The sequence below is a fragment of the Phodopus roborovskii genome, unplaced genomic scaffold, assembly GCF_943737965.1.
Source record: "Phodopus roborovskii unplaced genomic scaffold, PHOROB, whole genome shotgun sequence".
In the NCBI taxonomy this organism is placed as follows: Eukaryota; Metazoa; Chordata; class Mammalia; order Rodentia; family Cricetidae; genus Phodopus; species Phodopus roborovskii.
This window is the reverse complement of record NW_026125295.1, coordinates 38,879,152-38,902,270: the sequence shown is the minus strand read 5'-3', so window position 1 is coordinate 38,902,270 and position 23,119 is coordinate 38,879,152. Positions and strand designations below refer to the sequence as shown.

At 37.6% G+C, this 23,119-nt stretch overlaps 1 protein-coding gene across 6 annotated transcripts in view; it reads left to right on the top strand.

Annotated features, from left to right (window-relative positions):
- The window catches only part of Myo6 (myosin VI), a 121,062-nt gene extending 98,401 nt beyond the window's left edge, over window positions 1-22,661 (top strand). The window contains exons 24-36 of one of the 6 annotated variants that reach the window (XM_051173083.1): window positions 1,710-1,800; window positions 2,531-2,681; window positions 4,552-4,760; window positions 6,263-6,341; window positions 7,827-7,987; window positions 9,069-9,095; window positions 9,491-9,520; window positions 12,214-12,252; window positions 13,426-13,529; window positions 14,771-14,902; window positions 17,744-17,770; window positions 20,231-20,449; window positions 20,942-22,661. In XM_051173083.1, the coding sequence (XP_051029040.1) occupies window positions 1,710-1,800; window positions 2,531-2,681; window positions 4,552-4,760; window positions 6,263-6,341; window positions 7,827-7,987; window positions 9,069-9,095; window positions 9,491-9,520; window positions 12,214-12,252; window positions 13,426-13,529; window positions 14,771-14,902; window positions 17,744-17,770; window positions 20,231-20,449; window positions 20,942-21,141 (1,469 nt within the window). In that variant the 3' untranslated portion in view covers window positions 21,142-22,661. The remainder of the gene's footprint in view (window positions 1-1,709; window positions 1,801-2,530; window positions 2,682-4,551; window positions 4,761-6,262; window positions 6,342-7,826; window positions 7,988-9,068; window positions 9,096-9,490; window positions 9,521-12,213; window positions 12,253-13,425; window positions 13,530-14,770; window positions 14,903-17,743; window positions 17,771-20,230; window positions 20,450-20,941) is intronic. The other 5 variants (XM_051173089.1, XM_051173095.1, XM_051173102.1 and 2 more) reach the window with 5 other exon arrangements.
- The last annotated feature ends 458 nt before the right edge of the window (window positions 22,662-23,119 follow it).

The following is a 23,119-nucleotide window of genomic DNA, read 5'->3' as shown; positions in this document are numbered from 1 at the left end:
ATCTGTTATTTGGCAGTGAGATGGTTTGAGGGATGTTGGGAGACTGTCTCATAGATGCTGCTAGGCAACTTTGATTCTTGTGTCTGATGTAATGGTTCCTTGGTACCTCAGCTAGCAATTGCAGACTTATTTTTTGAAGGTCTGATGATGTCTACTATCTGAGATATGTTCTAGGAATGCTAATTTTGTTACTGTCTTAAGCAATACAGAATTTACTCTCCCCCTTTTCCCTTTCTCTCCTTGACCCCCAACACATCCCCATTTCTCCAGTTTTAGCTAAAGCTATTCTCCCTCTGCCTAAATGGCATCTACATTAGGTATTCTCAATAGATGATCTGTGTTCTGTCTCTCTGTGTCGTCCCCCTGCCCCCGTCATCTATTTAATTTGAAGTGCTGTGTATTGAACTTTGGGCCTTCTAAATGTAAGCTAGCATGAAATCTCATTAGTTATCAAACTATATGGATTTTTGCCTTTGGATAGTATAAGCATTTATTTTCAATGTCAGCACCTAAGGGCGACCTCTTTTTATCACTTACACAATAACTTCATTAGCTCCAAAAACTGTTTGCCAGCTCCCCACCCCACTTATCTTTTTTAAAACTTCCCTAGCCCTCCTTCAATAGCTGGCAAAGTTTGAATCCTAGACGTTCTTTCTAGAAGGTAGTTGGGGTTTCAGCTCATTTTTGCAGTCTTTCCCGTTCCTCCCCTCTCAGACTCACCCCTCAATCCCTGGACCAAACTGAGTTGAGTATTTCTGCCATGTTGTAGCAGCTACTTACGTCTGACCTAAAACATGAGTGAGTGCAAATATGTTGGATTACTTGAAGGTCTATGGCAAAAGTTGGAAATCAGTCACCATGTTCCCATAATTACCAGAGTTCTGGAAATAGTCTCTGTGTGTGGCAGGATTTAGTAGAGAAATCTTTACTAACGGAAAAGTAAAATTCACTTGGCCTACCATGAAGGAACTAGGACATTATTATTGAGACTTTTTGTTAGACAATAGTGCATATTTATGAAAAAACTAAAATAAAAAACAAAAAAAGGCAGAACCTCCTTTCTCATTATTTTCCAAGTAAAATATAAAAGTTTCCCATGGGTTCAGTGCTTTCAGCTTTTTGTATAGTGCACTTTGGAGGGAAATATATAGTTTTAAACTACTGTGCCATGCCTCCCACTTGTGGACCATGTTGTAAAGACACACCAAGATCATTTACCAGATAGGCTCTTTACAGAGTGTTAATTGGAAAGCCCTAAAAAAGCAAAAACAAACAAACAAACAAACAAAAACTAAGTTCCAAGTATTCTTGGAAATTCTAGACACCAGCAGTTGAAAGGTTTCTTTCTTAGATACCATACCTATAATGTCCAATGTGAATTTCCAGATGGAAGTAAACTGTGTTTCCTAAACTCATTTGGCAGGTTAACTTTTCAAAAGACATAATATTTAATAGAGCATTTAAGAGAAATATGGCCCAGGAAATTTTGTTAATAGTAGTGTTGCATCCTGTAGAATACATTTGAAATACAATGCTAGCCACACCCATCATTTTTTAAAAAATTATTTAGAAGTTAAAGAAATGTTAGACTTCCTGCCTCTGACCATCAAGATTTTATGAGCATTGCTTTGCAGGAATGAATACATTTTTAACTTATGTCCTATTTAAACCAATTCTTTTCTGTTATTTTATTTCACTCTTACAAATAGTGAAAAACAAAATAAAATATCGAGCTGAAGCATGCATTAAAATGCAGAAAACCATTCGAATGTGGCTTTGCAAAAGGAGACACAAACCACGGTAAGATGAGCAGCGTCTGAAGATCTATACAGTATTACAGTATAAAACGGCATTGAAGTCATGACAAAGAGCGGTTGGGTCCCATTTCCTTTGCATATGGCTTGTTTGGGCTGTGAGTTTGGAATCAGCTCATTTTTTACTTACTTAGCTTGGTGTTCTTCCACAGGGTTTGAGTGGCTAGCAGAGATGTGAACACTGAAAGGTTGCAATGAAAGGCTGAGAGAGACTACCATGCTGGTTACTTTATGATTTGATTTACTTGATGATGCCAAGTTAGATGCTGTTTTGGAAGACACCCAACAGCCTGGTCATAATTTTCAAGAATGTTCATAAAATAATCTCATTTTGCTGGTGTGTCATTTCAGTGTACATATTTCATCTCACTTAAAATTTGTATTGCCAAGTTACTTTTTAAGCTTTGGAAGTTTGAATAGCTATTGATACCACACCTTTTCAAAGAGATGTTAGATCATTTGAATTTATAATTTGAATGAATCCTCATTTTTCTGTCTAAATGTAGCTGGCCCTGATCTTATTGACAGTCATCAATGCTATTCATATGTGTATTTGATTGTTTTCATACTTAATGAGACCTGAATAGACTAGTAAACAATACTGAAGACAGTAGTAGCCTTCCTGTTTAGCTGCAGTGTTCATTGTCTATCAATGAGAGTTCTTCCTAGAACATTAGGATTTGAGGTAATGAGCTGATGGATCCTTGCTGTTGCAGCATTGATGGCCTGGTTAAGGTGGGCACCCTGAAGAAACGACTTGATAAGTTCAATGAAGTAGTAAATGCATTGAAAGATGGGAAGCCAGAGGTGAACAGACAGATCAAAGATCTGGAAATTTCTATTGATGCTTTGATGGCCAAAATTAAGGTGGGTCATTTTAATCTAGCTTACTTGTACTTTTTACATAATTTATTGTTTTTTTGTTATTGATATTGAACTTATATAGGAAAATATCCTTATTTATTTAAGATATGAAATGTTAACAAGTGGATACCCACATTAATCTTTTCTCAAAAAATTTTGTATGAAACAGATAATATTTATGTGATTTTTTTTTTGTTGGTTGTTAGGCAAAATATTACCCTGTAGAGGTAGCTAAAATACTAAACTTTGTTGCTAAGCTTTTACAGTCATTATTCAGAGAGGGTTAATGTGAATTAATTTGTTACTTTTCTACTCTCCAATACAAATTTTTATTCTATTGTATTTATGTTGCTTGTTTTTCTTCCCCACCAGGTCAGTCTCACAGCTGTTTTTGCCCCAAATAAGCACACAGAGACTTATATTAATTATAAAACTGGTGGCTCATGGCTAGGGCTTCTTACTGGATACCTCTGTCTTAATTATTAACCCATAACTACTAATCTATGTATTTCTACGTGGTCTTATCTTACCAAAGAAGGGTCTGGACTTGTTACTCCTTTGGCTGGCTACATGGTGCCTTTCTCCACTTACCTTTCCCATAATTCTCCTCTTCTCCTAGTCCCGCCTATCTTCCTGCCTCTACTAGCTTTTGATCAAATAGTGTTTTATTCATCAACCAATAAGAGAAACAAATATACAGAAGGACATACCCCATCATATGCATTGACCATGCTATGTACTCAGGCCCCAGAAATGAAACTACTAAATTATAAAAGTAATGTGCCAGTATTGAAAATGCAATGAAATTCACCCAACATTCTTTTATAGCACCACAGTAAACATTCAGCTAATGTGTTAGTATTTCCTTTATAATCACACTTTGTGTGTATACATTTTTACATAGTTATCTATCATAATCATGTTTGTCTTTTTGTACCTCTGCTGTTAGGATATATGATTTGTTGTGATTAATACATTACCTTGACTATTTTAAAAGTAGAACTTAGTTTTCCTCATTTTTAAAGGAAAAAATGGGCCTATTTTAGGTTTGATTTTTCAATTGCTTGAATATTAATGTAGCTGAAAATATTTTCTATAATGCTTGTTACCATATTTCATTTTTCTCAATTTCCTTAATTATATGTTAGGGTTTTTTAAAAAACAGGTTTTCTTAAGTAGTACTCAGAAGTCAGTGCACTTAAATGAAGCCTTTTGTAGTTCCTGTAGACAGGTTAAATATTAGAGGTAGAAAGAAAATAAATAAATAAAAGGATGAAAACACTATAATAGATTTTGACTTTATAGTCAAAGGTGAGACTGTTTTATGAGGGTATCATAATCAATCAGAATTAACTCAGGAGAATCATCCAACAGGCTCAGCTGTAATTTCCCAACATTCCTTAGGTACTAATTGAATGTTGTAAGTAAAGAAAGCAAGCTGGCTAAATGAGATAGCCATTCCTTAAAATATTTTAAAGATACATTTATATAATTTTGTTTACAGCATGCTACACATATTGATGGCTTGTTTGCTAAAACCTAGAGTTGAGTACTTAAATGTGGAGAGAGTTTTCAAGGAGTATGTGACTAGCTGAACACTATGGTATACACCTATAATTCTGTGTTTGTGAGGTTCCTGAGCTCCAGAGCTAGTTCATTCAAGGTTACCCTGGGCTACGGGGAAACTGTTTCAGAACATGGTTTTGTTGTTCACTTTTGCTAGCTGTTTTTTTTTTTTTATGTGAAAACCTCCAAACCATTGGATTTATCATTGCAACTGTTTTAAAGTGTACAGTTTAGTAGTGTTAAGCATGTCCACATTGTGCAGAGGAGGTGACTTCTTAAGTTTGTGTTTGTTATTTGGCTTTTTAAGTCCACCATGATGACAAGGGAACAAATACAAAAAGAATATGATGCGCTAGTTAAAAGCTCAGAAGAGCTCCTCAGTGCGCTGCAGAAAAAGAAACAACAAGAAGAGGAGGCAGAGAGGCTGAGGCGCATTCAAGAGGAGATGGAGAGAGAAAGAAAGAGGCGCGAAGAAGATGAACAACGGCGGCGGAAGGAAGAGGAGGAGAGGCGGATGTAAGACATTTGCATTGTTCTGACCAGAAGCCCACGGGTGATAGATGATGGCTGTTCTCAAGCTATATCCTACTCATTTCAGATGATTACAAACTGTCTTTTCTGTCTGTCTGTCTGTCTGTCTGTCTGTCTGTCTGTCTGTCTGTCTGTCTATCTATCTATTTATCTATCTACATGACAGAGATTCAGAGTGTAGCCCAGGCTGGTCTGAAACTCTCATCCTCCTGCTACAGCCTTCTAAGTGATCATTATACTTACGCACCAACATGCCTGTTACGAATCAAACAATTTTAGGATGAATTTGCAAAGAATTTAATGCTCATTTCATACAGTTACATGAAGTTGTTAACTACAGGTTGGATGTTCCTAATCTGTAAATCTAAATACTGGAAAGAAAATCTAAAGTCTGAAATTTTTTTATTACATTTGTGTGTGCAGGTGCGTGTGTGAGTGTGTGTGTGTGTGTGTGTGTGTGTGTGTGTGTGTGTGTGTGTGTTCATTGCTAAGGTGTGCATATGGAAGTCGGAGAGCAACTTTTGGGTTGGTTGACTCTTTCACCACGTGGGTTCTTGGGATTGATAGTGTCAGTCTTGGTGGCAAGTGCCTTTACCTTCTGAGCCATCAGGTTGGCCCTAATGTCTGAAACTTTTTGCATGAGCGGTGTCACAAAAACTTAATTTAATACAATTTAGCTGTATTTTATTCTTTGGCTTTTGGAGACAGGCAGGACCCTTTAGCCCTGGCTGACTTTCATTTTGCTATGTAAACCAGGCTGTGCTCAAACTTGTAGCACTCCTTTTGCCACTGCCTCTGGTGCTGTATTTGCATGTGTGAGCCACCCTGTCCAGAGAATTTTGTTTTATAACATATTAACCACATATATTAATGGGATTAATTTGATACTAAGATACACGCGTAGTGTGCATTTGATGTACCCACCCACTCTTCTCTTCCTCCTCCCTATCTCTTCACCTGGCAAGCACTCTTCAGCATCCCTGAAGCATCACTATTCTACTTTCAGGTAGAGTTCTCTCTTTTCTGTAAGTTTCCCCATAGGGGAGAACATTCGGTTTCTTCTAAGTCTGGCTTGTTTCACTTAACATGATGCCCTCCACTTCCACCCACCTTGCTGCGGATGGCAGGATCTCATTTGCCAGCCCATGCTGTGCTCCTGGGCCGATTCTGTATCCTAGTTATTGTGAATACATGGGCATGCAGGCTGCCCTTTCATAAGCCAACTTCGTTTCTTTGGGCTGTGAACTCATCATTAGCAAGTTAATCTGGAAGTGCTTTACGTTATGGAAGACGATCATATTTGCCTTGCCTAACAACTGTTTAGGGGAGATAGGCTTTGTGACATTTGAACCAAGCTGATGTTGTGTGTGGTCCGAGGCTGGCTTGGTTTCATCCTGCTCTTTGGTACTTGTTTGCTTATTGCTTGTTTGTCTCCTGAAGGATTTCTCATGGTTAAAAGTTTGAAGAGTTCTCTCTTCTGTTCTCAGGAAACTTGAGATGGAAGCAAAGAGAAAACAAGAAGAGGAGGAAAGAAAGAAGAGGGAAGATGATGAGAAACGGATCCAGGTATGTGCTTATTGGACTGTGTTTCTATCGGATAGGATCTGCAGGTAATGAAAAACTTGAAGTGAAACCCTGGTTTGCCCCAGTAGCCATCGCTGGTTTACTCCAGGGGTTAAAGGCCTGGGTGGGGCCTTGGTGTTAGAGAAGTGAGTTCAAATCCAGGCTTTATTGCCATCAAAAAATGATGGCATTATACATATCACAATTAATTTCTTTCTGTAGAGTGGGGATAAATAATAGTTATATTAAATGTGTTACCACATATTAAAGCTTGTACAACAATTTCTAGTTCAGCAACAATTGGTATTGTTACTATATTGAGGGGAAAATCAGACAAGCATTCACTTAAAACATAACTTTGGGAACCAGAAAACATGTTAAGGGAGGTAACTGAGGGGCGGGAAGTCAAATGCAATTGCCCAGGTGGGCTCAGGCCAGTCAGATAGAAAGGGGCCATGAGAAAAGAGATGTTGAGGGATGGGAAGGACAACAGAACAAAGTGGAAGGGAGAGTACTGGGAGAGAGAGGGTGCAGTGTGGAAAGGGGGCAGAGAGATGAGGTAGGGATGGAGAAGCCAACCCAAATGAAATGTGTATTAAAAATCCCACATGGAAGTCTATTACTTCATAGTAAAGAAAGTTAATCAAATAAAAAGGGTATCAGTTTGAGAGTGGGGGAGAAATGGAGGAGTTGGAAGGAAGGGACATGGGAAGGTCTAGAGAGAGGAAAGGCAAGGAGGAAGTGATGTAATAATATTTTGCTTAAATATATTTTAAAAATTAAAAACTTGTTTCTTAAAAAATGGCTTTGGTGTTGCATAGTGTTATTTGTAACTATAGACACAACTATGAATGAATTAGGCTTAAAACAGCTCTAACTTCCAGTTTGTTTGCTTTTACTTGTTTGTTTTCAAGACAGGGTTTCTCTGTGTAGTCCTGGCTATATCCTGGAACTCACTCTAGATCTGGCTGGCCTTGAACTCACAGAGAACCGCCTGCCTCTGCCTCCCAAGCACTGGGATTAAAGCGCCACTACCACCTGGTCCTCAGCTCCAGTGTTTAGAGTCCTGTCTGAGAACGTTTGATCCTGTTTCTCTAGTCTGGCTTTCATAGTGTATTTGTTTTTTGGTTTTTCGAGACAGGGTTTCACTGTGGCTTTGGAGCCTGTCCTGGAACTAGCAGAGATCCTCCTGCCTCTGCCTCCCGAGTGCTGGGTATTCTTGTAAGTGTAACCATCATTCAAGCCTCACAGGGATGCTCATGTGGTGCCAGGATACTCACCTGGGTCACAGAATGGTGAAGCCCTGCCGCTTCCCCTTCATTTGGCATTGGGGAAGTGAAGCCTTAATGATACATTGGCAGGGGTTTATAGGAGTGCCAGACTGTGTTTAAGCAGAGACCTGGCCCTGGCCACTAAGCTTTCCTTTTGTTTGAGGTAATAATTTTGAAAAGGAAGAGCTCTTGTTAGGTGTGGCTCTCTGTGCTGCAGGCTGAGGTGGAGGCGCAGCTGGCCCGACAGCGGGAGGAGGAGTCCCAGCAGCAGGCAGTCCTGGCTCAGGAGTGCAGGGACAGGGAGCTGGCCCTGCGCATCGCCCAGAACGAGTCGGAGCTCATCAGTGACGAGGCACAGAGTGACCTGGCACTCCGAAGGTACTGCAGCTCTCCATCTGCCCTGCCCTGGGCTTTCTTAAGCGTGGGGCTTCTTCTGTTTGAAGAGGACTGGGAGAGAGCCTCAGGTTTTAAGTTTTGACGTATTTGAAGAAAAACCATTTTAAAATTAGTTGGATTTACTTTTGTTCTCAATTGAATGAAACGATTGATTTTCCATTTAGTTATGGAACTGTTAAAACATAAAACCCCAATTTTCAGTTGATGGCTTTTCTATTAAGAACAAAACTCAGTTTCATTTCTGAAATTGTTTAAGGGTATTGCATTCTGGGTAGAGACTTAGTTTCTAAATACTTGTTAAATACTGACATAGAAGGTAGTGAGTATATTATAACACAGCTCAATATGTACAAAGTAGGGGTTCTTCAGTTTCCTAACACAAATCTGAAACACCACGCCACATTTTTAACACATTTGTAAAAGGTAAATTGCAGTGAGGCACAGTTTACCCTCTCGCGCCTCAGAACAAGAACTATTCCTTTACAAGGAGGAAAGCCAATCTTGAATTATTTTGGTTCCTTATATCGGAATTATGCCTAGATATATTATAGTGGAGTTTGGAGCAATATGGGATTTCTTAATACTTGGCATGAAGTTGCAGAAAAGTTAATATTTCTCATTTAAAAATTTTAGAATATATAAACAGCTATTTTGATTATTTATCTAAAAAGGCCAAATAAATTTGTGAGGGCCATGTGCTTCCTATATCCTGAGAGGTGTGAATATGTTTTCAGAACAGTGTCAGGGGTATATTAAATTGCAACCACTAGATGGCGCTATTTGCTTGTACAAGGAAAAGGCAGCACCATTCATGTGGTTCGATTTTTATTTAGCTGCAAAGATGTTTTGTTTTTTTTTTTGTTGTTGTTCATTTGTCATCACAAGTTTTTCCAGTGTGTGATTATGTAAAAAGCTGTGGGGCTTGAACCGTATATGAAAGTATGTGATATTGTAAATGCAATGACTAGGAGTATACATAAAAAAGAGGATATAATAATCACATAAATTATATATGTGGTATATACATGACTTTTGCTGTACTAAACATTCCTTATTTTTCCAGTTTAAGTTCCTGTTCAGCAACTTCTAAGTAAGATTTGTTTGCACACATGTAATATGTTTTCAAATATCATCTTAACCCATTACACTTATGATCCTTGATGCAAGCTGATAACTTCAAATCACGTGAAATTGTAGAGACACTCAAATTTCTATAAACACCGAATCACACAGGATATGAATGTCTGAATTTTCCAATCTTAATGTATTTGCTCCATAATTTTTACTAATTCCATTAATCTATTATTTTGTAATCCTTCCAATGACTATTTTAAAAACACCTTGAAGTCTTAATGATCTTATGTAGATTAAATATAACTTGTATCTTTAAATCAATGAGTAATTAGTACCCAAATTTATACAATCCAGATTTTCTTTTACAACTGAGCTGGTGGTGATAGTAACCAAAACATATTCTTTTCACAGAGCTAATGGAGCAAGACCCCAAATGACACCGTATGTTGTTTCTCTTCATCGCTTTAAAGATTGGGCTTTAGCTTTTGAGAAGTAGTTCCCTCCTTGGAGTAAATTTTAAATTGCTTCCGTTTATCAAAAGACAACGAAATAATTTTTCCCCTTTTTTGCCTAGGGGAGTGTTCGATGCTCAGCTGTAGTAACTCTTGAACTGCTCTCCTTTTTTCTGTTGTTGTTTCAACTCTAATGCCAACTTGTTTGATGTGCTGTAAATTCACTCTGACATCTTTATAGCAGGTGTGAGAGAGTAAATAAGAATAAGTGAAATACTTAGCTTTCAGTGTATATGGCGACTAATTCTACTAATCTGTGAAATGGGTCTCCATCTGAGGTTCATATGCAATACTCCTTTTTTTGTTAATTTTCTCCAGAGAGAGGCTCTTAATCACACGGGGAAATGACAGAGCATATTGTACACATCTATAAAATATTTAAGTATATTTATATATCCTGAATTTTAACAGTGTTAAGCTAGTGCTCGACTATATCAGACCGCAGCATCATGAGCAGGTGTTTCATAAATAACACGGGCTGTGTCAGCAGCTATCCTAAAAACACATGTAAAGGGGAAAGGCCAGCCATTCCCGATGAAGTGTTAATTATGGTGTTGCATAGTTGCTATGGAAGACATGATCCAAATCAGATTTTCTGCTTACGTAGAGAACCACAATGAATACTACAGCTAGGAATGCATACTGATCGGACACTGTCCCATGTGCTGCCACAGTGTCAAGAACAGTCGTCTTTAGAATCTCAAACAAAACTAGTCATAATCTCTTCTCGGTTATACAATGTTTGCATCTGCATAAAAAGCTGTGCATTAAAACATAAAAACTGTTCATTAAAACTCTGCAGAAATGTGTTGACATTTAAGACAATTTACATGTAAGATGCATTTTTGTGTGTATGCTTCACTTTTGTGTGCCTGGCATACATACATGTTGATCTTGTGTGGATCGGGAGAGCTCCTGTTCAGGACACATGTTCCTGACCCAGCATCTCTGCAGGCACCAGGAGTGCAAGCTCTCAACATTGTCCTGGAACTTAGAGTGTTTGCTGAGTGGCCACTGCATACTGTCCCTCCATTAGAACAACTACTTTATAGTTGTCATTTGAGCTTGTTAGATAAACACTGTAATTAGTGTCGGAGGTGAAATCCACGCATTTGCAGGTATCACAGCATAGCCAAAAAATGTGAAAGTGCCTAGGTGCAGGGACCCGTTAGGCTCAGCGAATCTCATGGCATTAGTGTAGAATCTGGTATGAAATGTTGGTGAGGGTCAGGGAGGAGAGGGACTTGGTAGAAGTTGTTTCCTGGTGCAGAAACATTTGGAGACATCTCTATATGGTCAACAGACCAAGTGATCAAGAGCACAGGAAGGTGATCTGAGTCCTTGGAAACCTGCTGCGAATAGACAGATGGCAGGCACTTTAAGAGAAACAGATGCTAAAAACAGACAGAAACTCTAAGGCAGGGAGAGAATGAAATTACAAATATATTAATAACTATACTGTTAGGAAGTTACAAAATTTTGTAGAGCTAATAGTATAACTAGAGATGGATAGTATATTGCCGTAAAGATAATTTTATTAGATTACATTTGTATATTTTATTTTGGGGGTTTCATCTTTGCTGGTCAGCTTTGGCAGGTGTAGTTTCTTCAACAGTGTTTGCTCATACAACTCTCCAGCAATACCAAGTGTTGATGTATGTATATATGTATGTATGTATGCATGCATGTGCATACATGTGCGTGCGTGCGTGCACACGCACGCACACACACACACACACACACACACACACACACACACACACACACACAATGCAAACCCTTGCCCCTTAATCAGAGTTCCAACTCTGTACAGGCCTGTAGGAAACTCTAACGACAGCCAACACATCCGGTTTTTAAAGGTGTGATCTTTCTGTTTTTGCTGAAGTGTTTGTGGTTGCTAGAGTTGGGTGAATAGAACATATGTGAAAATGATTCATTACAAAGGGGGAAAAAAGCAAAAGACAGAGATGAAACAAAATCAAGAAAGTATAGATTTCTTGGAAATCACAGAATTAAGCAAATGCAGAGAAAAGTGGCAGTCTCCTGAGCAATTAAAGAAAGAACAGCCTTTTTTTTTTTTTTTTTTTTTTTTTAAGATGTATTTATCCCTGCAAGGTCAGATCACATCAGGCATTTCACTTAACAAGTGCTTGTATTGATTGTCTTATTTCTTTTTTTAAATATGTACTTTGGTTTGGAACTGGGGATCTCTAGACTGTTATTTGAGCACATCAGCTTGGTTTACAAGATACACCAAGCATCTTTGCTGCAAAAATTCTTGTATGGCATCTATATCCTGGCAACTTTCCTGTGTGCATTTATGGATTGTTTTTTATATTCTGCACATAAAATCTACTACTGAAGCATAGCCCTCATGAAATTTATCTGAAAGTTTTTACACAGTGATGGAGATGTGCTCAAATAACTTTACACTCAAAGATCTTGGTATGTTTTATGAATGGAATTATGGAAAAGTATGTCATTAATAGATACCTTACAAAGTAAAATGAGTAGTTACAGTATTGATAACATTAAAAAGTAATCGTATTTTCATGTATTTTAAGCAATTTGTGTGATGTGTCTTATATATAATTGTGCTATATTATCATTTTTTTCTTGTAGGGAACAAATGGCCAAAGAAATGTCAGAAATTTTGAGTAGGTTAGTGCAGTATGTTTGCAAAAATAAGTGTTTACTACAAAAATCATATTTTTAATTCCTTTTGATTATTTGGACTAGAACCTGTTGTATGAATGGCTCACTCATTTCCTATGTAAAATTTCTGTATGAGAAATATCATCCTAACACAGAAAGAAGCAACATTCTTCTAATCCATGTTTCTCACTGAGGAAGCAGCTGGCATTTTGGATGTGGCAAGTCTTCACTGGTGCTTGGCTGGGCTCTCATTCTCATTCCCATGGAACAAGCACATTGGAATCCACCTCCCCCCTCATAGGAACGGGAGTGCTAGTCCTAGTTTGGGAGCCACATTCCCTAGCTGAGAGGAGTGTAGAGTAAGGGTGGATCTTCAACATGAATACTAATTTAAAATCCACTGGTGCAAATTGAATGTCTATATAAAATAACCTTGTGCTAGTATCTAATTCATAGTTTGTTTGTTTTTTTTTTTTTTTGTTTTTTTTTGGGTTGTGAGCTTTAATGGTTGGGCCATCTCACCAGCCCTAGTCCATTAGTCCATAACCTTTAAAAGGTATATTTGAATCAATAGTATTTTGATAACTTTAACTTTTCAAAATTAATTAAAGTGCTAAGTTAGTAGGACTTAAAATCAAGTAAATTCTATTACTGTTTTCATGTTTATATGATTATCTTTATGATAAGGTTAATCAGCAGATTATACTTTTGTTTTACTATTTTAATGATACAGAGATGGGAAGGGGAGCATTTTCATGTATTGAGTTCACTTCTTCTAACTCCAAATATATTTTTAGCAGGTTTAGTAATATGAATTAAAAGCTAGGGTTATCTTTTGTGCAATCATAATTTGAATTCAGTGTCATTGTCAGAATGTATCAAAGCATGACAGACACCTGCACACACACATATGTATATACAGGTATCTTACATATATTTGACTATCAAACTATATATTATGAAAGTTGACTTTCTTTTTTAAGAAAAGAGAAAAACTCATAATTATCTTAAGTCATTGTGTTTATTTACCATAACATCTGTGTTCCTTATTTCCATGTTTTGAAATCTGATGTGTTTAACATCTTTCTTTGTTAAATCGATTTTAAACTGTGAAGCTTGAGTCTGAGTGCTTGCCTCTTGGTCAGTATATTTCTTGTTTATGTAAAATTATAATTGCAGAGGTCCCACTGTACAAGCTACGAAGGCAGCTGCTGGTACCAAGAAACATGACCTCAGTAAATGGAAATATGCAGAACTACGTGATACAATCAATACTTCTTGTGGTAAGTGAATAGAGAAGATGAAGAGGAGGGGTCCATACCATTACCAGTAAGGTAAATACTTAGGCTGCGGTGGTGCATGCATATGTGTATACAAACTACCTTTGCAGTATATTTGCTCCTTTGTTTGTCCCCTTGAAAATAAAGACATAAATTAGTCACAAAATGAAAAGAAAGGTATGTATTCTAGTTTCTTTCCTGTTGCTATGATAATATGCCCCGACAGAAAGGATGACAGATGAGAAAGGCTTTATTGTAGCTCATGATTCCAGTTGCAGTCTATCACAGTGAAGGACAAGGAGGCTAAAGTGGTTGGTCATATCACATCCACCATCAAGAGCAGAAAGAATAAATGCACACATGTCTTGCTTGTCCACTCTTACCCAATCCTGGTCCAAATCCATGGAATGCTGCTGGCCATGGTGGACTGTGCTTCTCGCCTAATTAATACTGTCAAGACAGATTAGCCTGACCTAGACAGTGCCTCATTGAGTCTCTTTCCCAGGGGATTCTAGATTATCTCAGGGTGACAATTAAAATTAGCCATCTCAGCATGATCATTGAATTAAATGCATTTTTCCCATTTCTTAACCTAGGTCACAGAAAAGGAACAAATGCAAATTATGATTTGGGCTATATTAATGACTAGTTCTTCTAATGCTAATTGTAATGGTTAAATACCTGGATATCTGGACCTTCTCTTCTATGAATCCAGATAATAAATAGCAATGTAACCATATCTTTTTAAATTGTTTTCCTCCCAGCAGAAAAGTTGTATAGGGACAATATCCAGAGTCTTTTATGGTTAGGGTCCTGTCTAAACCACAGTGTTTAAGGTCAGAACACTGACTAGTGATGGAAGCATCCTAGCTGGAAAACTCTTGCTATGTTCTTGTCCTCACTCAGTACAGCATCTTACAAATGTGAAAAATGAGGTTCATTAACCCTTGCTTGTATTTGAGCACATTGTCTTCTTCAAAACCTTTCTGATGCAATTTCTTCATATAAAAACACCTATTTAGAGTTCCTAAGTTGAGCAAATGATATAGGAAAGTAATAATATGTGAGTAATAATCCATAAATGGGAGAGATTGTGAAATGCTCACCTTCAGCTGACTTTTTATCTTGTACTATAAACTAAAATCCCACACCTGTTATATACATACATCTGTTCATGCTACATAATAATCATGTCAGGTGAATAATTTAGGATGTCAATGTTTTTCTTTCTATGTAACCAATAGACATTGAGCTCCTGGCAGCGTGCAGAGAAGAATTTCACAGGAGACTGAAAGTGTACCATGCCTGGAAATCCAAGAATAAGAAGAGAAATACTGAAACAGAGCAGCGGGCTCCCAAGTCTGTTACTGATTATGGTAAAAACAAATCTGTACTTTTCAATGCTCCAACTATATCATATGGAAATGCGGGTAACTATACATGATGTTTTTGAGTAAAATGGTCAACATAAATTTCTCATGTTATGATCTAGTGAACATGATACAACCATGATTACCAGTCTTATAAGAAGTTATACAGTACATAGTTCCACACATAAACACATACACACATGTGTCAATGTTATGTGAGGAAGGCTGGTGATATGTTGGGTCCAGTGCTTGCCTGGAATGGGCTGTTCTCGACATTGCAAATGTCCAAACACAAACAAAAATGGTTACATGTGGAAATGTCATGATTACTATGATAGTTCCCTCTGGATGCTCATGAGCTTACATATGAAGATCAGTTTCCTCTGGATGCTCATGAGCTTACATATGAAAATTAGTAATTTTTATTACTAGCAAGGGTCTTATTTTTATTTTCTAATTTTTTTACTTTGAAATTTAATATAGTTTTTAAAGTAGTTCCTCAAATAACCAAATATATTTATATTTTTAGTATGAAGGTGTACATCCCTACTGGTGCCTTCATTGGGATGATAGCCTAGAAAAGGAAAGCATTGGCTTTTGGGTTCTCTACCACCATGCTGATTGTCCTATTTCAAAAAGGTTCAGTGTAAATTTTATTTTAGAATGCTGAGTTTTGCCTAGATGCAGAAACCAAGTGTTCACTTGAGCCAGTAAGTGGGGCAGGGCAGCCTCACCAGAGTACAGCACACCATCACAACAGCTCAGATGACCTGTAATGTGAGCTAGCTCTTCAGTTTTTGGACAAGATTTGTCTTTATCATGTGTATGGGTGTTTTTCTTGGATGTATGTATGTGCACCACAGGTGTGCAGGCCAGAAGAAGACATTGGATCCCCTGGAACTGGAATTAGCAGTGGTTCTTAGTTGCTATGTGTAGGCTGGGTATTGACCCTGAGTCCTCACAAAGGGCAGCTGGAGCTCTTAAACACAGAGGCATCTCTTCAGGCCCAGCTTTTCAAAATTTAAAGCAGTAACTGGAATTTCATTTGTCACCTTGGTACTAATTTCATTTGTTACTTTGGTACTTTTATACTGTCATATTATTGGTTAATTCAGATTAGCATCAAAGGCGGCAACACATGACCAGCCATGTGGTTTACCAAGGTATAGAGTTTGAGCTCTTGGGTGTAGCTTTAAATGCTCACTACTTTCCAAGGAAATAGAAGCAATATTTGATAAAATTCAGTTAAGTGGCGGGACCTCAGTGTTTCTCAGTTATTGCAGAGAATTATTGAGATCAGTATTGTTAACAAGGGAGACAGTGCTGGTGACTGTTCATGGGCGGTTTTTGGCAAATCATGATAGGATGAGGGCATGTGATCATCTGTAGCTGAGATATGGTAAGTTTTAAAGGTGGAAGCCCCAGTGAACATTGAGTTCAAAACTCCCCTTCAACGTTTTTTTCTGCATTTTGAATATGACAGTATGGTTCCGAGACCCGTTCATTGTTTATGTATTAAGAATTTGCCACAAATCATGTTTGTTTTGTACATACTGCCCCCTCTCTCACACACACACACACAAAGAAAAGCTATGGGCTCTTGCTTTACCTCTACTATTCATCTCTGTGAACATTTTATGTTTGCCTTTACCATGACAGATTTTCATTGTCTTGTAAAATATACACATCCGAGTCAGAACACCACAAAGAAGGGGGTTTGCAAATACTTCATAGAGGGTTTTGCTATTTAAAAAAAAAAAATCTACTTTTGTCCCCAAATGGAGTAAATAACATCTTGCTGCTGGAAGTACAGTTAGGTCAGGGAAATTGCTTAAGAGTCCAGTATAGGAGTAAAAAAAAAAAAAAAAAAAAAAAAAAAAAAAACTTAAGAATATTATGGGCAAATACAATCAATATATTGACATTCAGAAAATGTGATTATGAGCCATTTTCACCACACAAATCTACTTTTGACTGTAAAGTATTTTTATGCTATTCTCTGTGTATTTTTCTCATATAAAGCTCAGCCTGATGGAGGAATGTAATTGAAGGATTTGGGGGGGGAGGTCGAAGGCACTCAGATATTTTATAGGTCAATGAAGAAAATTCTGTGCTGTGTAGTCTTTATATATAGAAGTATTGGAATTTATTTGAAAGCAAAAAGTGGGGACAATTTTTAACTAACAAAAAACAAAACTTGGTATCATTGAATATAAGAGCAATATGTTGATAAACTGGTAAATTTCTACAGCAATGAGTGAGAAGCGTCAGTTTCCTTTCCTGGGTGGTCTGAGCATACTGTCATCTCATTTATCACACAAAGAGATCTTCATAAATAATTTTGGACAGTGGCAAATAACCCAGTGAATATTTATAATTGCTTCAAACCATGATTTTGGAAATCATTTAATCCCAGTTTCTAAAATAAAAATGGCACAAGTTTAAGATTTAAGAAACTAGAAGAAATTAGAATATATCAACTGTCTAAAAACACAACTGTTTATTATTATTAGTTAGGTTTTTATGTCCCAAATTATAAATGAAGTATAATTTTAAATTTTGTTTCTCTTTTCCTGTGCCTCAATCAGAATTTCTTAAAATATAATTAATTAATTCACTTCCCTCCTCTCTTCACTTCTTTTCTTTCCTCCATGCGTTCTAAAGCAGTTTTTGAAATCAGAACACCATGTACGTATAGACAAGTCTTTGAGATCTTTGCTACAGATAGAATATTTCCATGTTGGTCACCACCTCAATTGATGCAACAGATTTATAAATTAGAAAAAATGCTCATTTAGCAGCTTTGGCATTGTTATCTTTTCTTCAATATACAATATTTGTTCACAGATTTTGCACCATTTTTGAACAATTCACGTAAGTCAATGGGTGGTAACTCATGAGCTAACTGGAAGAGGGGTTAAACTACATTCTAGAGTACTAACTTTCTGCCAAACACTGTTTTGCTACGTTGTAAGTGGAGTTGTAGTATATCAAAGATGCCTGCCTACATTAAGATATATCTTAACTTGAGATATGATACATTTTCTCAGACCAATCTAAAATATATGGGCTGAACAATGATTAGATAAATGATGGTATCATCTGCCAAATTTCATGCTTTTAAAACTGGGTGTGTACACCTCTTACTGTAGCAAAATGTTGTCTTCATTTCTCAGCTGACCTAGAAGAAAGACTAACTCTTAGGTGCTGGGTTCAGATGCTACGCTGTGATGGTATCTGCATTTCTGTCCAAGGAGATTTGAGTTCTTTGTAGTAATATGCACAATTTAATGATGACAGCTGCTAGCAGGAAGAGGGAGATAACTTCCTGTGATGCACATATCTTTCCATACCTTAGAAATTCTGGATTGCTTTTACTTACAGTGTGTTCCTAGAGTTGAGCCATTAGATTAATTTGTCAGCTGGTGGGGCCTGGATTTTCTAAGTGCTTCTTACAATTTATATTTTGTTTTGTTGTTTGAGGCATCATCTCATTGTGTAGCTATCCCAGACTGGCCTCAGCCTTCCAAGTGCTAGAGCTTATATTTCTTCCCTCTGACTTTTAAAGTGAGCACTGTTGGAGGAAAGCAAGCTGTTGAGATTAATTTCAAGATTTTAATGTCTGGTGATTTTAACTTAACCAAAGTTCTTCACTTTTTTCAATATAATTTAAGTCTCTTTTACTCAGCATATTAACTTCAAGAGACAGTTATTTCAGAAAATATGTTAGTGAATAGAAACTCTCAATGCCCTAGTAAATTTCCAATCACTCATACACTACCAAGAAGGGCTGGTGTCTTCAAATTATTTATGTACTTAATTTTTGGGGTGGAGGGATTCTCCATCTGTAGCTCTGGCTGGCATATAGCCAGTGTACAATGGACAAAACAGGAACAAGAAAGCAAACCATCTCAATTTCTTTGCTGAAGGCTCTGTGGGTCCCAATGTCTCTAACAAAATGGGCCCCTCATTCTTTCATAGGCATGCACTTCTTCTTTTTTCTTTCTCTGATTTGCAATTAGATAAATCTAACTTTCCACAAGCTGTTGCTGTCTCTTGGGGCAAAAACTAGAGCAGGAGTATTTTCATTCTTTTGGTGTCTTTGCAAGTTCCTAGAAAAGCCACATGGCTATGTGTGGTTTCTATGCGTTGTACAATCTTTCATGGGTGCTCTTTGGTTGAGGATCTTAGAGCTGCAGTAAATTGTTGTTCTACTTTCAAAGCTATGATATAAAGCATATAAACAGCCTTGCCAGAATTATGCTGCTCAGGATGTAAAGCCATTGATCTAGGAATGTGTTTACATTTGTACCTTAAATAAAAGCCCAGTCATTCAGTACTGAATTGGGAAGAGTTAGGACTAGTAAAAAAGAAAAAAAAAAAAAAAAGAATTTTTTTTCAGTGGATTTGCTGCCAAGAGAAATCCCATTTCAACATAAATATTTTTGAGGAAAGGGCCCTCTTTCCTATTATAGGTAGAGTTGGGAGGGGGCATATTTCTCTAAATGATGTCATCTGTGCTATCTTGGCCTTTAAAAAACCCAAAGTAGATAAGAAAGAAATTTGAATGGATTTCTCTTTTTGAGGAATATATAATTAAGTGAACAAATCTTTCTAATTTTAAAATTACTATTTACTTAATTTTAAGTTGTCAAATATAAGGTATTCTTCAACTTTAACTTGAAATCCTGTAGGAAAAATAATACCAGACTGCTTGCCTGCTAAGTGAATTAATTTGACATTACTGATAAGTCATTTGTGGGAATCTGGTAAGGGTTTTGTTGGCTCTGGTGGTGGTGGTTGTTGGTGGTGGTTGTGGTGGGTGGTGGTAGCAGCGGCACCTCTGTGTCTGTGTGTGTGTGTGTGTGTGCGTGCGTGCATGTGTACTGTGTATGTGTGCACAATGATTGAGTGTGTGCACCATGTATGCATAATGCTTGAGTGTGTGTATGTGTACCACTTATATGCATAGTACTAGAGTGTGTGTACTTTGCATGTGCCTATGCCTGGCTATGTGTGTATATATACCATGTGTGTACATATACACAATAATTGAATTTGTGTGTGCACTGTGCATATGCACAGTGCTTGGGTGTGTATATGAATGCATGCACATTCATAGTGCCAAGAAACATCTTTCGGCAAAGACAATGCTAAGAAATCCCACTCTGAATTTGATTCACTAGAAGACAGCTAATACTGACATTTTAAATTTACTAGTGGGAACCTCTGTTCTCCCCTCCCCCCTTTAAATGTCTTGGTGTATTTTAGGAATGATGTCTGTTTTCTTTTCCCACGGGCGGCTGGTATAACACTGCCTGTTCTGTGTAATAGCCCAGCAGAACCCTGCTGCTCAGCTTCCTGCCAGGCAGCAGGAGATTGAGATGAACCGACAGCAGCGTTTCTTCCGCATCCCGTTCATCCGCCCTGCTGACCAGTACAAAGACCCTCAGAGCAAGAAGAAGGGCTGGTGGTATGCCCATTTTGACGGACCATGGATTGCTCGGCAGATGGAACTCCACCCTGACAAGCCACCTATCCTTCTTGTAGCTGGTGTGTATAATTCACAGGGGGAAAAATTCAAACAAAAGGATTGTAAAGCCTTGAATAAAACATTCTAATGTATAATATAATAAGTCAGTCACTGTGCTTCAGAGTTCAATGACAGGTTCGCAATTTACTTGCATTTCGAGGTAGTGGGAAATTAACTGATTTACAAAGCAACATGGTTTTTGTGCCTGTTTTAGAGAACATAAAAATATATATTCTAAGAAACTAGTCATTGTGGTTTTGTACTAGTTTTGAGGGCACACAGAATTTTTATTAACCCTGATAACTTCTTTGATCAATAGTGGGGTTTATACATTTTGAGACTCTTTAGTGGGGGCAATTTTAAGTGATTTCTGGAGAACTTAATAAGATTTCCATCTTAGAGAAATGGTTATAGGTTCTCAAATTTTTGAGAATTGTTGGATGTTCTCGGAAAAACACTCATAAAAATGCTGTGCAAAGAGATGGTAATTTCCTGATGTCTCCTGTCTGCAGGCAAGGATGACATGGAGATGTGTGAGCTGAATCTGGAGGAGACAGGTCTGACTCGGAAGCGTGGGGCTGAGATATTGCCCAGACAGTTTGAAGAAATCTGGGAGCGCTGTGGAGGCATCCAGTACCTTCAGAGCGCCATCGAGAGCAGGCAGGCCCGGCCTACCTATGCCACGGCCATGCTGCAGAACCTGCTCAAGTAGACAGCAGGCTTCCAGCCCGGCCCTGGTCCTGGCCCTCACAGGCAGGGAGGTGATCATAAGGTCACTATTTCCTTGCTTCTGCCTTATGCAAGGTGAACAGATTTTATTAATCATGGATTTTGTTAATTTGTTCAAGGTTAATTATGGTCGATGTAGTGGATTCAGGACCTAAAGAGAGAATAGCCCTGATCCCACCTCTCATTGTTCTGATGCTTTCAGTATCTGGGCAGATCCCACATTTCTACTCTGCACACTGACCACCTTAACTTCTCAAGGACGAGACTTTTTTTAATATCAAAATGTTTTTATAAAGGATGACACAGTGCCTTTATAACTGGGATAAGGAAATCTTAGCTTTATTTTGTGCAAGAATTAAGGTTATTAAAATGATTAAGGCACAGAGGTTTTTGGTCTAAAAAGTTGTATTTTATCTGCTTTTTTCAGAAATCCATGGAAATGGATTTATCCCTTCTTGCAGTGTGCTTAGCTTGAGTGAAGCCCAAGTTCTAGAATCCTGGAAAGAGCCTTAATGTATAGAATATATTATGTGTAGAAGAGGTGCCGGGCATATGCAGCATAGACATAGGCACTTTCCTACCAAGCTCTGTGTTACTCTTGGAATCTCATCTTCCTAATTCATGGTTGAGTAAAGGAATTGCAGATCACTTGAATGACTGGAAGTTTTGATATAGCTTTGTTTCATTTTGGAAGGGATGCAGAGTGGAGATGGTACTGTGACTTTCCTGGACTGAACTCTAATCCGTTCCCTACTTCATCTCAACTCTAATTTTTGGTTTCAGCTTTGTCCAAGTTATTTCATGTGATTGAAGCCGGTGTGCTGCTTCAGACATCTCTCCTTCCCTGTTCCCTATTCCGGGCATCTGTTTTGGTCTTTGGAATTCAGTAATTGTTGAGCTGTTTTATAAACTTGGTAACTCAGAAGCCTTGTATTTAGACAGCTTGTTTCTTGCCTCCGGTGTTTTATAAAACACTCCCTTTTGTGTGCAGTCAGGTCCTCATCAGATGGCAGCAGCTGGAGCTGATATTTATGACTTTAATATTAGGAACTTAGAGACAAAACCACATCAAGGAGTTATGGTGACACCCAAAGGAGTGTTTGTTTGTATTTTAGAATAAAAGTAGAGAGTAAAATTATTCTTTCCATTGCCCTTGTTTTTAAATACCCTAACTGTTGAAATTTCAGGGGTTTTTTTCCCCTTTAGAAAGACACCTCAGTTAGGAAATACTTACCAGCTGATGAGATTAATGTCTAGAAGCCCGAGATTCTGTTCCTCTCAAACTGTCTTAGTACTGAAGTACTTATTTATTATGATACTGTGGAAATGATTGTTTTGTGTTAAGGAAATGAAATGGCCCTGTCTGTACTAATGATTGAAAATGTGAATGGGATTTTCTCCTGGAGGTTGTCTTACTGCTTAGACTCACCCACCCTTGGGTCATTTGGTGATGGTGGCAGAAGGTGTAGTTACTGAAATAAACAACCTATTGTTTCTCTTTCATTTCTCTCCTTTGATTGGTGTCTTTATTTGTGCAGGATAGCAAATAAGCTTCATTTCCTAATCATAATAAATATTGTTCTTGAAAGAAATCTAGGAGCCTAATTGATTGTTAGTGACTTGTTGATTCAGTTTGTTTTTCTGAAGCACTTTTTAACATACCTTCTATACCCATGAATAAGCACTAGATGAAACATTAATCAGAAAGTGTAAACTATTATGACATAAATCAAAAATTTAAAGAATTTATAGGGAAGATAGGATGGCAAAGTATTGTTTAATTGTTTTTTTTTTTGTGGTTTTTGCTTTGGCAATTCTATAGTTAAATATCAAACCATTTTCTTCCTAATTATGTCACCCAGGTGTTTGTCCTATAATTTATATGTTTCAAGTAGTCTCCTAAGTTAATTTTGCCAAGCAGGAGAACTGCCTCAATTCAGGCAGGCCGTGAGCCTTCCACA